General features: G+C 56.7%; 1 protein-coding gene across 1 annotated transcript; it reads left to right on the top strand.

Annotated features, from left to right (window-relative positions):
• The first annotated feature begins 242 nt into the window (after window positions 1–242).
• TAFAZZIN (tafazzin, phospholipid-lysophospholipid transacylase) lies at window positions 243–6,771 on the top strand. Its single transcript, XM_065900830.1, is given in 12 exon segments — window positions 243–351; window positions 519–647; window positions 1,740–1,785; window positions 2,030–2,115; window positions 2,637–2,681; window positions 2,684–2,719; window positions 5,385–5,465; window positions 5,573–5,614; window positions 5,814–5,876; window positions 6,022–6,074; window positions 6,471–6,548; window positions 6,670–6,771. Coding segments are annotated over 12 exon segments (870 nt in total).
• Window positions 6,772–12,356: the final 5,585 nt, after the last annotated feature.

The following is a 12,356-nucleotide window of genomic DNA, read 5'->3' on the forward strand; positions in this document are numbered from 1 at the left end:
GGGCGGCTAGTGTGTGGCGAGAGATCGGGGACGGGCCCGGTTCTGGCCTGACCCACTAGGTGACCTTGGTCGAGTCCCCTGTCGCGCCGAGCCGCGGCGCCCGTCTGTGGCGCTGGCCTGTTAGGGACCCATCCCCCGAGCGGTTGAGGACACAGACCTAGAGTAGCCCCACAGCCTGCCCCAGGGCAGGGGGAGCGCCGGGCCGCCGGGGGCGGTGGGGGAAGCTCGGTCGGGGCGGGGAGATGCCCCTACATGTGAAATGGCCGTTCCCCGCGGTGCCGCCGCTCACCTGGACCCTGGCCAGCAGCGTCGTCATGGGCTTGGTGGGCACCTACAGCTGCTTCTGGACCAGTGAGTGGACCCAAAGCCGAGGCAGGGTTGGCCACGGGTCTCCACGCCCAACCAGAGTTGGGGTTCGGGGTTGGGGGCGCTGGCAGGGGCTGGCTTGGCCGCGGGTGGGGAGCTCTGGGCTCCCCGGAAAGGAAGCAAAGATCCCGACCCTCCCGCTCTCCCTCCAGAGTACATGAACCACCTCACCGTCCACAACAAGGAGGTTCTGTACGAGCTCATCGAGAACCGAGGCCCGGCCACACCCCTCATCACGGTGTCCAATCACCAGTCCTGCATGGATGACCCTCACCTCTGGGGTACACGGGCCAGTGTGCTGGGTTTGGGGAAGCAAGGAGGGAACCTGGGACAGGGCCGAACACAAGCAGAACAAACTCACTCCTCACGGGCTGCTTTGCATAGCTCTGGCGCTCCTGTTTCTGGGATGTCCTGCCCCAGGGATGAAAGCTTGATTTGTGGCCCCTTCAGCATCCCTCCTAGGGAGTGTAATTTGGAGAGCGCCTCAGATATTTGGAGGGAACGGACGTAGCGCAAGGTCTGACAGCTTCTTTCCTCTGACGTATCAGGCCCAGTGTGTCAGACCCTCCATTCTCTCAACTGTTGACGGTTCCAAAGAGCCTTGGGAACAAATCTGAGGACCACAGAGTGTCCTGTCAAGGAAACTCTGGGCTAGGGGCTGGAAGACCTGTGTCCTGTTTCCAGGGTTGCCCCAGGCTGGGTTTGTAGCCTTCCACCAGCCTCGTTTGGGAGCCCGCTTCCCCACCTAGAAGTTCCTGCTCTGCTGACTTCACAGGGAGTGGCTTGGCTCCAGTAACCCAGATGGCTGCCAATGCAGGGGACGCGGGTTCGTGCCCCGGTCTGGGAAGATCCCACGTGCCGCGGAGCGGCTAGGCCCTCCTAGGGGTGCCCGGGGCTCCCACTGCTGAACTCAGGAGGTTATAGACTAGGAGGTAGATCTCGTGGGAAGCCATTTGATCAAATCAGAGCCTTTCAGAGCTCACCCTTGCCGCCGGGCAGAGCATGGCCTGCAGGGTGCCACAGGCAGATTCCAGGAGACCAGGAAGGAGGCTCTAGAGCCATCCAGTAACCTGGACCAAGGTGGTGGCGGTGACAGTGGGGAAATGGGTAGAAGAATAGGCAGCATCAGAATGTATCGGGGAGGTAGGCAGACCAGCTGTGGTGACTAATAAGACATACGGGGTGGGAGAGAGGGAGGGGCCCGGGAGAACTTGGGGGTCCAGCCCAAGGGTCAGGAAGATGCCACTTTGGGCCGTAGGGAAATGGTAGTACTGCTGTCCATGTCCCTCATTCCCCAAAACAGGATGACAGAAATCGGCGCCCCCTAGGTACAAGGTAAGTTGGGGCATGAAGTCTTTCCTCTCCTTCTCCAGGGATCCTGAAACTCCGCCACATCTGGAACCTGAAGTTGATGCGTTGGTGAGGAGCAGTGGGCCCCTCGTGGTGGGCCGGCAGGCTTCACCCGTCTCTGCCCAGGTCTGCCCTCCCCCTACTGTGCCCAGGAGGAGCCTCCAGCAGTCCAGGCAGGGCACGGGGTGGGGCCCCGCAGGCCCTCCTGTGCCTCCATTCTGCACTGCCCACGATGTCAGGCCTCACGCTGGGGGCAGGGCAGAGAAGCAGGGTGCAGGGGAGGCCGTGGTGACCACGTCTGTCCCCGCTCCAGGACCCCCGCGGCCGCAGACATCTGCTTCACCAAGGAGCTGCATTCCCACTTCTTCAGCTTGGGCAAGTGCGTGCCCGTGTGCCGAGGTGAGGTGCTTCTGGGGGCTTCTCTGGCCTCCCTTGGGGCCGGGAGACTGGTGGTCCATGCCTCTGGCTTGGCAGTGCTGGGAATAGAGGGACCCTGGTGGGACAGGCAGCCGGGGAGCCGGGGGCCACTGCCTCACTCGCGTGAGGCCCAGCTTCATCCTGCGGCAGGAGGGGTGGCAGTGGCTTCTTGGAGCGCACTGCATTCCCCGCGACTGCCTGAGGATTGTGTGCCTCCGGCTCCGATGTTAGAAGTGGACGAGGCGTTACCCACGTTCCTTCTCTTGAGGACGTTGCTGAGAGAGACTCACTGATGGCAGTGTGGTGTCATCAGTGTGTGATGGTGGTGGCGTGTGCCGTAGGGTGAGGGGTGTGGTGTTGAGCTTCCGGAGGTAGGGCTCATTTTCATCCCCTTCTCCAGATAAGGGGACTCAGAGGGATAAAGGTGCTGGCCCAAGGTCACAGGGCAAGAGGTGGCAAAGCCAGGGTTCAAATCCAGGTTGCTTTTCCCTCTGGGGAAGCAGGATTTTTCCAGGGAGAGTATGAAAGGAAAGGCATCCTAGACACGGGAAGCATGTAGCAGACACTGGAGAGGTACGTGATAAAGGTAGAAAATGTGCATTGCAGGCTAAAAGTGAAGGTTCTGGAACAATCATGTGAAGAATTTGGGCTCTGCTTTCTCATCAGGGTAGTGACAGGGCTTTCGAGTGTGGTTAGAGAGAGAGCCCCCGGCTGCAGTGTGCCTGGAGGGCAGAAGCGGGGTCGAGGATTGTAGCTGGGCCTCTGGGGGTCACCACAGAGAGCAGAGACGAGACGGCTTTGGGATACGCTCTGGAGGCGGAGGGGACAGGACTTGATAGGTTGGGTGTAGGAGGGGGCGAGGAAAAGAAAACGCAAAGATGACACTAGGTGATGTCTGGTAACGAGGAGCCACTGGGTGGATGGGACTAGGGGAAGGCAGCATGGTGGTTGAGAGGAGCCTGTCACCTGAGGAGGGAACGGTCCAGAGACAGTGAGATGCGCAGCTCTGGAGCTCAAAAGAACGCTTGGGAATAAAGATACCGGGAACTCAACCGCAAACAAAGTCACAAACGTAGAAGCGAGATCGTAGACGGGGAGAGCACGGAGAGAGCAGGGGTCCAGGACAGCACCTCAGCACAGAAGGAGACACGAGCCACCAAGACAGCAGAGAGCAGTGGCCAGAGAGGAAAGAAGCAAAACAGGGCCCCTCGGTACTGTGGAAGCCTCCAGTGACCCTGGAGAAGCCACTTCTCTGGACTGACGGCCACAGGGCAGGGTGTGGGGTAGACGGCCCTGGGGGGTGGGGTGGGGTGGGCGGTGGGGGGTGGGCGAGGGGGGGTGGCGTGTGTTTGGCCACTCCTCCCAGAGGTTGGGTTGTGAAGAGGAAGTAACCAAAGGGCGTTGGAGGTCAGGGAAATCTTATTTCTAGTAGATGGCAGTAAAACATGGTAAAATCCAATAAAGTAACCTCAAATAATAAACAAGGTTGTTTAATGAAGAGCTGCAGCGCCCACCCTCCACATCCGCAGACCAAGTTACTCCCCAGAGATAGCCACCTGGAACGCTTTCTGCTTTTGGTGCTTCTGGAGGCGGCTTCCTTTCGCTGAAACACAAGCAGAGGCTGCAGTGTCGTGGCGAGTGGCCGTGGCGTTGTTCATCGTGCACTGCTCTGAGAGATGGCGACTCTGCTCGTGCACTGTCCCTGAGTCTCAGTCCCTCCTTTCGGCAACCTCAGAGGCCTTCCGTGTCCACTTCTAGTCTCATTCTTCTTTTTGACCCGCATCTAAGTTTTACTGCAAGATAAAAGCAGCAAGTGAAGTCTTAATCCGAAGCACCTTCTGGTGAGAGAAAGTGGGCAGGGACAAGCTGTTTCTCAAGCGCATTTGACATGCAGCAAAGATCTAGCAACACGTATTGAAGCAAAGGAAGTATCTGGCATGTGTTGCTTCTGTGTTCCAGAAAATTCCCCTTCCCCCCAAGCATAGGCCTTGTGATAGGACGTGAAGTGTCAGAGTGATCTCGCACAAGCTGTACAAGTGAGTGGAAGTAGCATTTGCAAAAGCCAAACATTATGAAGTGTTGCTCCCAAAGCACGGTATTTGTAAATCTTGATTCCAAGCTGGATGGCTCGGTTGCACCAGTGGGTTTTTGTAGAGCAGGAGCCTGCGGCCCTGCAGCCCACCCCTACCGGCTAATGCGAGCCCAGGTAGGGAAACTGCTGCTCTCAGCTGCGATGCCCTGAGAAACTGCAGTGGGTGACTGCTCCCCAGCTCCAGCCCCTAAGGGAGCTGCCGGGCCGGGTTCCCATTTGGGTTGGGTTGAGACTCCTGGATCCCTATCTGGCACCTTCCAAAGACTCCGCCTTGCAGAGAACAGGTTGAAAGTCCATTTCTTAGTGCATTGGCCCAAAGAGTCCTGGCGTCGGTCTGTCTGTCTCTCTCCCTCTTTGTGCTGCGGCTCTCTACTCCTTACTTGATAACGTAAGGATATTTACCCCGCTTCTTCAACCTCCCCCCCTTCTCTGTCTCTGTCCACTCTACGGACAAGGTTGACGAGTGGGGCTCAACTGTGCGTGGGTACAGATTGCCCCCATGTGCCTCCAAGTCAAGAGCCAGCACGCGGCATTAGGCATTCATGTCTGTGTTGTTGCTGACCGCCGGGCCACCTGGGTCCAGTGTCGTGGTCTCCGGGAAACTCTAAGGCGAGTGTTGCTAGCACTGGGGGCGGCTCAACCCTGCTGTTTTCCATGTAGCAGGTTTGAGTTTTCCCCAACTCTCAGTGACACTGTGTTCCATCAAACACTCTCCCGTTCCCGAGAGGCCTGGCTGAGGGTGAGTCTAGTTTTCAGGGGGAGCCCTTCAAGGAAGGGGCCAGCAGGAGGCAGGGCCGGCAGAGGCTGAGGGCTCAGGAAGGGCTGGGGGGGGCCTGTGAGGAGTGGCTGCGGGAACTGGCCTGGCAGAGACCCCGGGGAAAGGGTCGCTGTCCAGAATCTGGGGCCCAGATGAGGCTGGAAATCACCAACAGACTGGGCCAGAGGCAGCAAACGGTAGGCTCGCCCCAGGGGCGGCTCATCCTAAAGCTCCAAGAGCCCAATCAGGGAGGCAGCTGAGCAGGCCCGAGAGGGACTGGCCTTGGAAGGTGTTCGTGTGGGCCGCCCGCTGGGGGATGGGGAGCTGCTGCTTCGTGCCCATGGAGGGCGGAGGGGGGGCCCTGGAGGATGGAGACTGAAGGGAGGGACTGTCTCTTGGCAGGAGATGGCGTCTACCAGAAGGGAATGGATTTCATTTTGGAGAAGCTCAACCACGGGGACTGGGTGCACATCTTCCCAGAAGGTCAGTGGGGCTGGCAGGGTCGTGACCCTCTCAAAAATATGGGTGGGACTGCCCCCTCGCCGCCGCCCGGCAGCCCCCAGCCTCACCTCCATCCTGCCTCTCAACAGGGAAAGTGAACATGAGCTCCGAGTTCCTGCGCTTCAAGTGGGGTAAGAGCCGCTGGCCCGCCTCCGGCTGGGTGGGACTGTGTGTGGCAGGCGGGGCAGAGGAGCATGTTGGGAGCGGCGGGAAGGGCAGGTGCCGGCCCAGGGCAGCTGCTTTTGACTGGGGGAGGGCAGGAGTGGCCCCGGCCGCAGGCTGGCACCGAAGCTCCACTCATGCCACCATTTCTGCCTCTCTCTGGGGTAGGAATCGGACGCCTGATCGCCGAATGTCATCTCAATCCTGTCATTCTGCCGCTGTGGCATGTCGGTGAGCCAAGGCTGCGGCCCAGGGAAAGGGGCTTCGCTCGGTCGTATTGGTGGGTGGGTCTCCTCTGGGTGGCAGAGAGGGGGTGCCCGAGCTGCCCTGCTCCACCCCACACCTGCTTCCCAGCCTTCTGTCTGCTGTGCTACAGGAATGAACGACGTCCTTCCTAACAGCCCGCCCTACTTCCCCCGCTTTGGACAGGTGGGTAGGGCTGCTGACCTTGTCTGTCTGTCTGTCTGTCTGCCGTCTGCCCCATGACTCCCACTCAGCACCACTGAGGCCAGATTCAGGAGGCTGCAGCAGGGGGAATGGAGTGAAGCGGGGTGGGGTGTCTTCCTGGCACCAAGGCCGGGGCTGGGGCAGGGGCAGGCCTTGGGATTGGGACAGGACAGGATGGGATGACTAGGGCATGGACCCCGGGACGGGGATGGCCCTTGGATGTCACTGAGCCCAACCACCTCGTTTTAAAGAGGTTAGAGTGGACCCGAGGGAGTACTCCGCAAGGTGGGGACAGGATTTGGCCTCTGGCTCCCCAGGGTGCTGGGGCTGTGGGCACCCCCCGCTCCTGTCGCCCACCGGCGGCCCGTCTCCCCACAGAAAATCACCGTGCTGATTGGGAAGCCCTTCAGTGCCCTGCCTGTGCTCGAGCGGCTCCGGGCAGAGAACAAGTCAGCTGTGAGTTTCTCCCCCAGGCCATCCCAGAGCTGTCCTAGCCCATCCCAGTGCCCTTGGCCTCCCAGGGACCCTGGGCGAAGCTCCCTGAGGGCTGCAGGCCAGCCCCAGTCCTTCCCCTCAGGTGGAGATTCGCAAAGCCCTGACAGACTTCATCCAGGAGGAATTCCAGCGCCTGAAGAGCCAGGCCGAGCAGCTCCACAACCACCTGCAGGCCGGGAGATAGGCGCCACCCCGCCCAGACCCCGCCCAGATCCTGCCCCGGCTTTCCTCTTGGACTGGGGCGGGGACAGGGAGGGGCGGCGAGGCCTGGGACAGAGGCAGCTCTGGGACCCGCGAGTCCCAGCTGCCGGGAGATCGGTGCTGCCTTGGGTTCTGGCCCTGCACAGAGCTGGGCTGGGGGATGGACTGATGCTTTGAGCTCAGATACGGTTTTTTAGACAGATTTGTTCAGAACCCTTAACGGGTGCCCTCTCCTAGTTGGTGTGCGTTCCAGCTCCTCTGTGGTTCTTCAGCTGAAAGAAGGGTCTCGGCTGCTCCTCCCACTTGGCCACGCAGGGAGGAAGACTTTTAGGCAGCGGCCTCCTTCCTTCTTGCCTTCAAGGTGTTCTCTCCCAGGGCCGGGCACTGGAGGGAGGGTAGTTGAAGCGGGGCAGTGGCCAGGCCTGGCTTCTACCCGCCTGCCCTGATCCAGGAGCTGCTCACCACTTCCTCAGGGATGGCCGTCAGCCACGTCTTCCTTCTGCCCGTGCTCCCCACAGGCGTGGGACCCTCGGGCAGGGCGCAGCCCTGGGCTGCAGGTAGAAGAGCTGCCCTGTTCCAGAAGTGGAGCCCAGCCAAATGGAGCCTGCAGCAAGGGCCCAAGACGCGGCCCCTTGCCCTCATGCTGGGGCCTACCGACTTCTCCGTCCTTTCTGCCTCCCTGGCATCACTTGAATCCCCTGGGGCCTGGGTTTTCATGTTTTATAAACAATAAAGCATCTGTGTTGTGCTCTTTTACATCTGGCCTCTCTGTAGGGGTGGGGGTGGGAGGTGCCCCTCTGGACAGGAAGGCTGGGCCTTAGAGCTCTGGGCACATCAAGAGCACTTGACCAGATGGGCTCTCAGTCTGTACCAGTCGCCTAAGGCTTCCGTCATTGTCTACAATCCCCATACAACCTTGCAAAAGTAGGGATTAATCTCATTCTGTACAGGACGCAGAGCGAGGTTAATGGACTTGCTTCAAAACCCAAAGATTTGTAATACACGTAACTAAGGCAGGGCTCACACCCAGAATAAATAAAGAACTCCTATACATCAGTAAAAGGATAAACAATCGGATAGAAAAACGGGAAGATTGATGTGAGCAGTCACTTCATAGAAGAGGAAACAATGGCAGAGCTGAAAATACATGTACTGTATGAGTTTGCTGTAACTGCAGTAACAAAGCACCCTAAACTGGTAGGGTTAAAACAACAAAAGATTTATTCTCTCACAGTTCTGGAGGTCAGAAGTCCAAGGTCAAGGTAACGGCAGGGTTGGCTCCTTCTGGGGGCTCTGAGGAGGGATCTGCCCCTCCCCTAGCTTCCAGTGGTGCCCAGCAATCCTTGGTGTTCCTTGGCTTGAAGACACAAGTTCACTCCAATCTCTGCTTCCAGCTTTGTATGGCCTCTTCTTCTAAGGACACCAGTCGCTGGATTAGGGCTCGCTACTCCACTATGACCTCATCTTAACTAATTATACTCACAAAGATCCTTTTTCCAAATAAAGTCACATTCTGAGGTTCCAGGTGGACATGAATTTGGGGGGACACAATTCAACCCAGTACATACACTCTATGACCTGATATATATACCCTTTGAAATGCACATATATGCGCACCACATACGCAAGTATTGGCAGCACCACTAGCCGTGCTAGCTAAAGTGGGAAACCACTCAAATGTCTCTCAACACTAGAAGGGCTCAATGACTGGCAGAACATCTATCTAGGGGAACAGCAGTCATGTTACTGTTATGCAATGACTCACATTAACCTCCCAATTTTTAAAAAATATTTATTTTGGCCGCGCCAGGTCTTAGTTGCAGCACGCAGGATCTTTGTTGCAGCATGCGGACTTCTTAGCTGTGGCTTGTGGGATCTAGTTTCCCGACCAGGGATCAAACCCGGGCCCCCTGCACTGGGAACGCGGAGTCTTACCTACTGGGCCACCATGGAAGTCCCTAACCTCCCAATTTTGAGCACAGAATCTAGACACAAAATGTAATACTGAATAATTCCATTTATATAAAGTCCGAAAACAGACAAAACAAAATCATCATATTGAGGGATGTGTGATGGCCTGGATGTTTGTGTCCCCCCCCCCCCAATTCACTGAAACCTAATCCCCTAACGGTATTAGTAGGTGGGGCCTGTGGGAGGTGCTTAGGTCATGAGGTCATGGGGGTGAGGTCCTCATGATGGGATTAGTGCCCTTATAAAAGAAGCTCCAGAGAGTTCCCTCACCCCTTCCACCAGTGAGGATACAATGAGAAGTCTGCAACCTGGAAGAGGGCCTTCCCCTACCCTGATGGTACCCTAATTTCTGACTTCCAGCCTTGGGAACTGTGAGCAATAAATTTCTGCTGTTTATAAACGCCACAGTCTGTGGTACTTTGTCATAGCATCCTGGACGGACTGACACAGTTGGTAAAATTATAAAAACCAAAGAGATTATCACAACAATCAGGTTTGTGGTCACTTTGGTGGAAGGGAGAAGGAAGTGATGGGAGGGGGATGAGGGGGTTTGGGGAGGTAGACATTTGAGTTCTTGACTTTGGTGATGCCAAGGGAGTGTTTGTTTGCTTTGCTAAGTCATTGAGCTGTACACCTGGATTTTGCAACTTTTCTTTTTTTGGCCAGTGTAGGGGTGGGGGGCAAGGAGTGTGTGGGGAACGCAAGCCTGGGAGGGCTGAGCAGTGGTCTGGGTGAGCAGGCTCAGGGTGTGGACTCCACTTTGCCCGGGGACACACTCGAGATGATGTGGGATGCAGGGGTGAGGCGATGGCGCCCTTCCCGCCCCTTCACCTGTCTCACGCCCAGCACAGCATGGAGTTCAGTGTTTCAGCAGCAACGTTCCAGTGCCTAGTCACTTGCTGTGCGGGTGTTGTAACACTCCCACAGGGACCCTGGTGGTCTCCTGATCCCCGGATCCCAGCTACGGTGGGGTGCCCTGGAACCTGTCTCTTCCAGTGTGTCTCCTGCCTGGAAATGGGCAAGGAGGGGTGCTCCTAAGGGAAGGGGGAGACGGAATCACTGTGAACGACGGTGCCGTCTGCCACGGCCCCTGAGACATCTTGCGTTCGTAGGTCATGAAAAGCCTCCCGGCAAACAGGGACGGTAGGGAGCACCGGCACCTGCCAAGGGGAGAGTGAAACCAGGGTCGCGGAAGGCTCACCACCAGACTAGCAAGGATGGCACGATGCTACCCGCGTCCCCTGCGCAGGACGATGCCATTTCGTCAAGCTCAAGTACAAGCAGACTGAGCACTAGACTGTTTAGGGGGACATACTGAAGTGGTCAAACTGTAAGAGAAAAAAAGGGAGAATGATAAACAACAAATTCAGGGTAGCCATTACTTCTGGGCGTGGGGCAGGAAAAAGGGATTGGGGGAGACAGATTCTTGCCCAGGAACTGGCAGCACTCTGAAGTCTGGGGTGGGTGATGAGGGCTCCTTTTCTTGTATATTTCACATAAAGTAACGCATCATGTGTAACGTGTGTAAGACACAGGCCACACGTGTCTACGTAACATATGTAATGTAGCACACAGATATTACACATATTTTGGAATGTGTCCAATATTATATTAAAACAATTTAAGAAGACATGGAGTTGATGAGGGCCCAGAAGGGTTTTAATGAAGAAATGCTTTTACCCTAAAAATGAAGCACTGGACAGAAGGTGCTTGTGGGCGCTATCAACATTTAGTGAGTGACTCAGGTTAGATGTCACCTTGTGGTCAAAGCAGACTCAGGTGGTGCCCCTCTTTGTGCCTCCCTCCCAGCCCTGTGTCTCCCTTTTTTTTTTTTTTGTCTCCCCCTTTTGAACATCCATCACCCTGGGTTGTGACTCACTATTCTGCATCTCCTCCAGATCAGATTGTGAACTTGAGGGGCAGGGTCCGAGTCTGACTCAGTGCCTGGCCCATAGCAACCGCTTCAGGAAGCCTCGAGGGTCACCACTCCAGGGACCTCCGGGAACTGAGGGAAGAAGAAAAGTAGCCACGGGACTTTCTCCCTTAAGGATGGTGAGCAAGAGACTGCTGGCCAGCAAGGTCACACTTTTGAGAAAGTCTTTGCCTTGAAACTTTATTTAAACGGTGCCCTTTGTGTTCCTAAGTCTGCCCATGGCCATTGGCTCCTCTTTTTTTTTTTTTTTTTAATATTTATTTATTTATTTGGCTGCATCGGGTCTTAGTTGCGGCATGTGGGATCTTTAGTTGCGGCATGCGGGATCTTTAGTTGTGGCCTGTGGGATCGAGTTCCCTGACCGGGGTTGAACCTGGGCCCCCTGCATTGGGAGCGCAGAGCCTTAGCTACTGGACCACCACAGAAGTCCCATCGGCTCCTCTTGTCACCCTGTGTCACTGTTCTGATCCCTGGGGCCTCTGTCCCTTCCCTCGACAGCTTTCACTCCTGTGGCATTATTATAGAACTTTCCTCTCAAAACGTGTCCCTTGCCGGGTCTGTCCTGGGCCTGGAGGACTTTAACTTTACTGTGATGCCCCAATTGGGGGTCCTCATTTTGTTTCCCCCCCAGGTTCTGGGCCGAGCAAGATTTCTAGGACTTTGGTGAGTGACGGAATGGCAGACCGAGGGGATGCAACTGACCCCCAGGGCAGCGAGTGACAGCAAGAGCAAGGCCAGGGGAGGGCTTGAGCATGAGGGGCTCTGGTTTCCCCACCCCCCGCTGGCTGCCCTGGCTTCGACCTCTCACTTCTGATGCTCCTGGGGCCCCTGCCCCACCATCATGCCACCTGGTCGAACCTCGGTCCTGCACCAACACTGAGGCAGTGACCCCTGCAGTCTCTTGCCTTCCCTCTCTGCCCCTCCATTACCCTGGCCAGGCCCCCATCATCTTTCTCCCAGATGATGGCAACAGCCTCCTCCTGGTTTCTGCTGGCACTCCCATCCCCGTCATCCGCTCTGCTCCCACAGCCAGATCCGCCTTTTCAAATACAAATCAGATCGTGGCACTAGAACTTCCAACCTCTCCCAGGGTTTTGGGGGCACAGCAAGCTCCAGCACAAACCTCTCCCCTCAGCTGGCCCGGACACGGCCAGTTGGGGGCCCCACAAACAACCCAAACGTAACTGTCCCCAACTGATCTCATCTCCCAGTCTCCAACTCAGAGACATCCAAGAGCCACCTTCAGCCACTGTCCTCCCTGACCATGCCAAGCCCACCTCCTGTCTTCAGCTCAACTGCCACTGTCTTAGTCAGAGCCACATGTGTGACAACCATGACTACAATCTCATAAGCAGTTTCTCAGACAAGTGCAGGTGATCAATGGTCTGTCAGCTCCATGGGGCTGGGTGGGAGTCATTGTGTACACGGTGCAGCGGCTCCCAGCATCTAGTCCCCCTTCTCGTGTGCTTTCCTGTGCTGAGTTGAGGGTTCCGCACACAGATCGAATCCTGCCAAGGAGCTGGTGTTTGAGGGGCAGGGGCGGCAGCAGCAGTGGCGGGGCACAGTGTGTTTGGCTGAGTATTTCTGTTGAATGGATCCCTAAGAGGGAAACTGCTTGGTTAAAGGTCATACACGTTTTAGTTTGTTAGATGCTGCCAAATCGT

The sequence above is a fragment of the Phocoena phocoena genome, chromosome X (genome assembly GCF_963924675.1).
Source record: "Phocoena phocoena chromosome X, mPhoPho1.1, whole genome shotgun sequence".
NCBI lineage: Eukaryota > Metazoa > Chordata > Mammalia > Artiodactyla > Phocoenidae > Phocoena > Phocoena phocoena.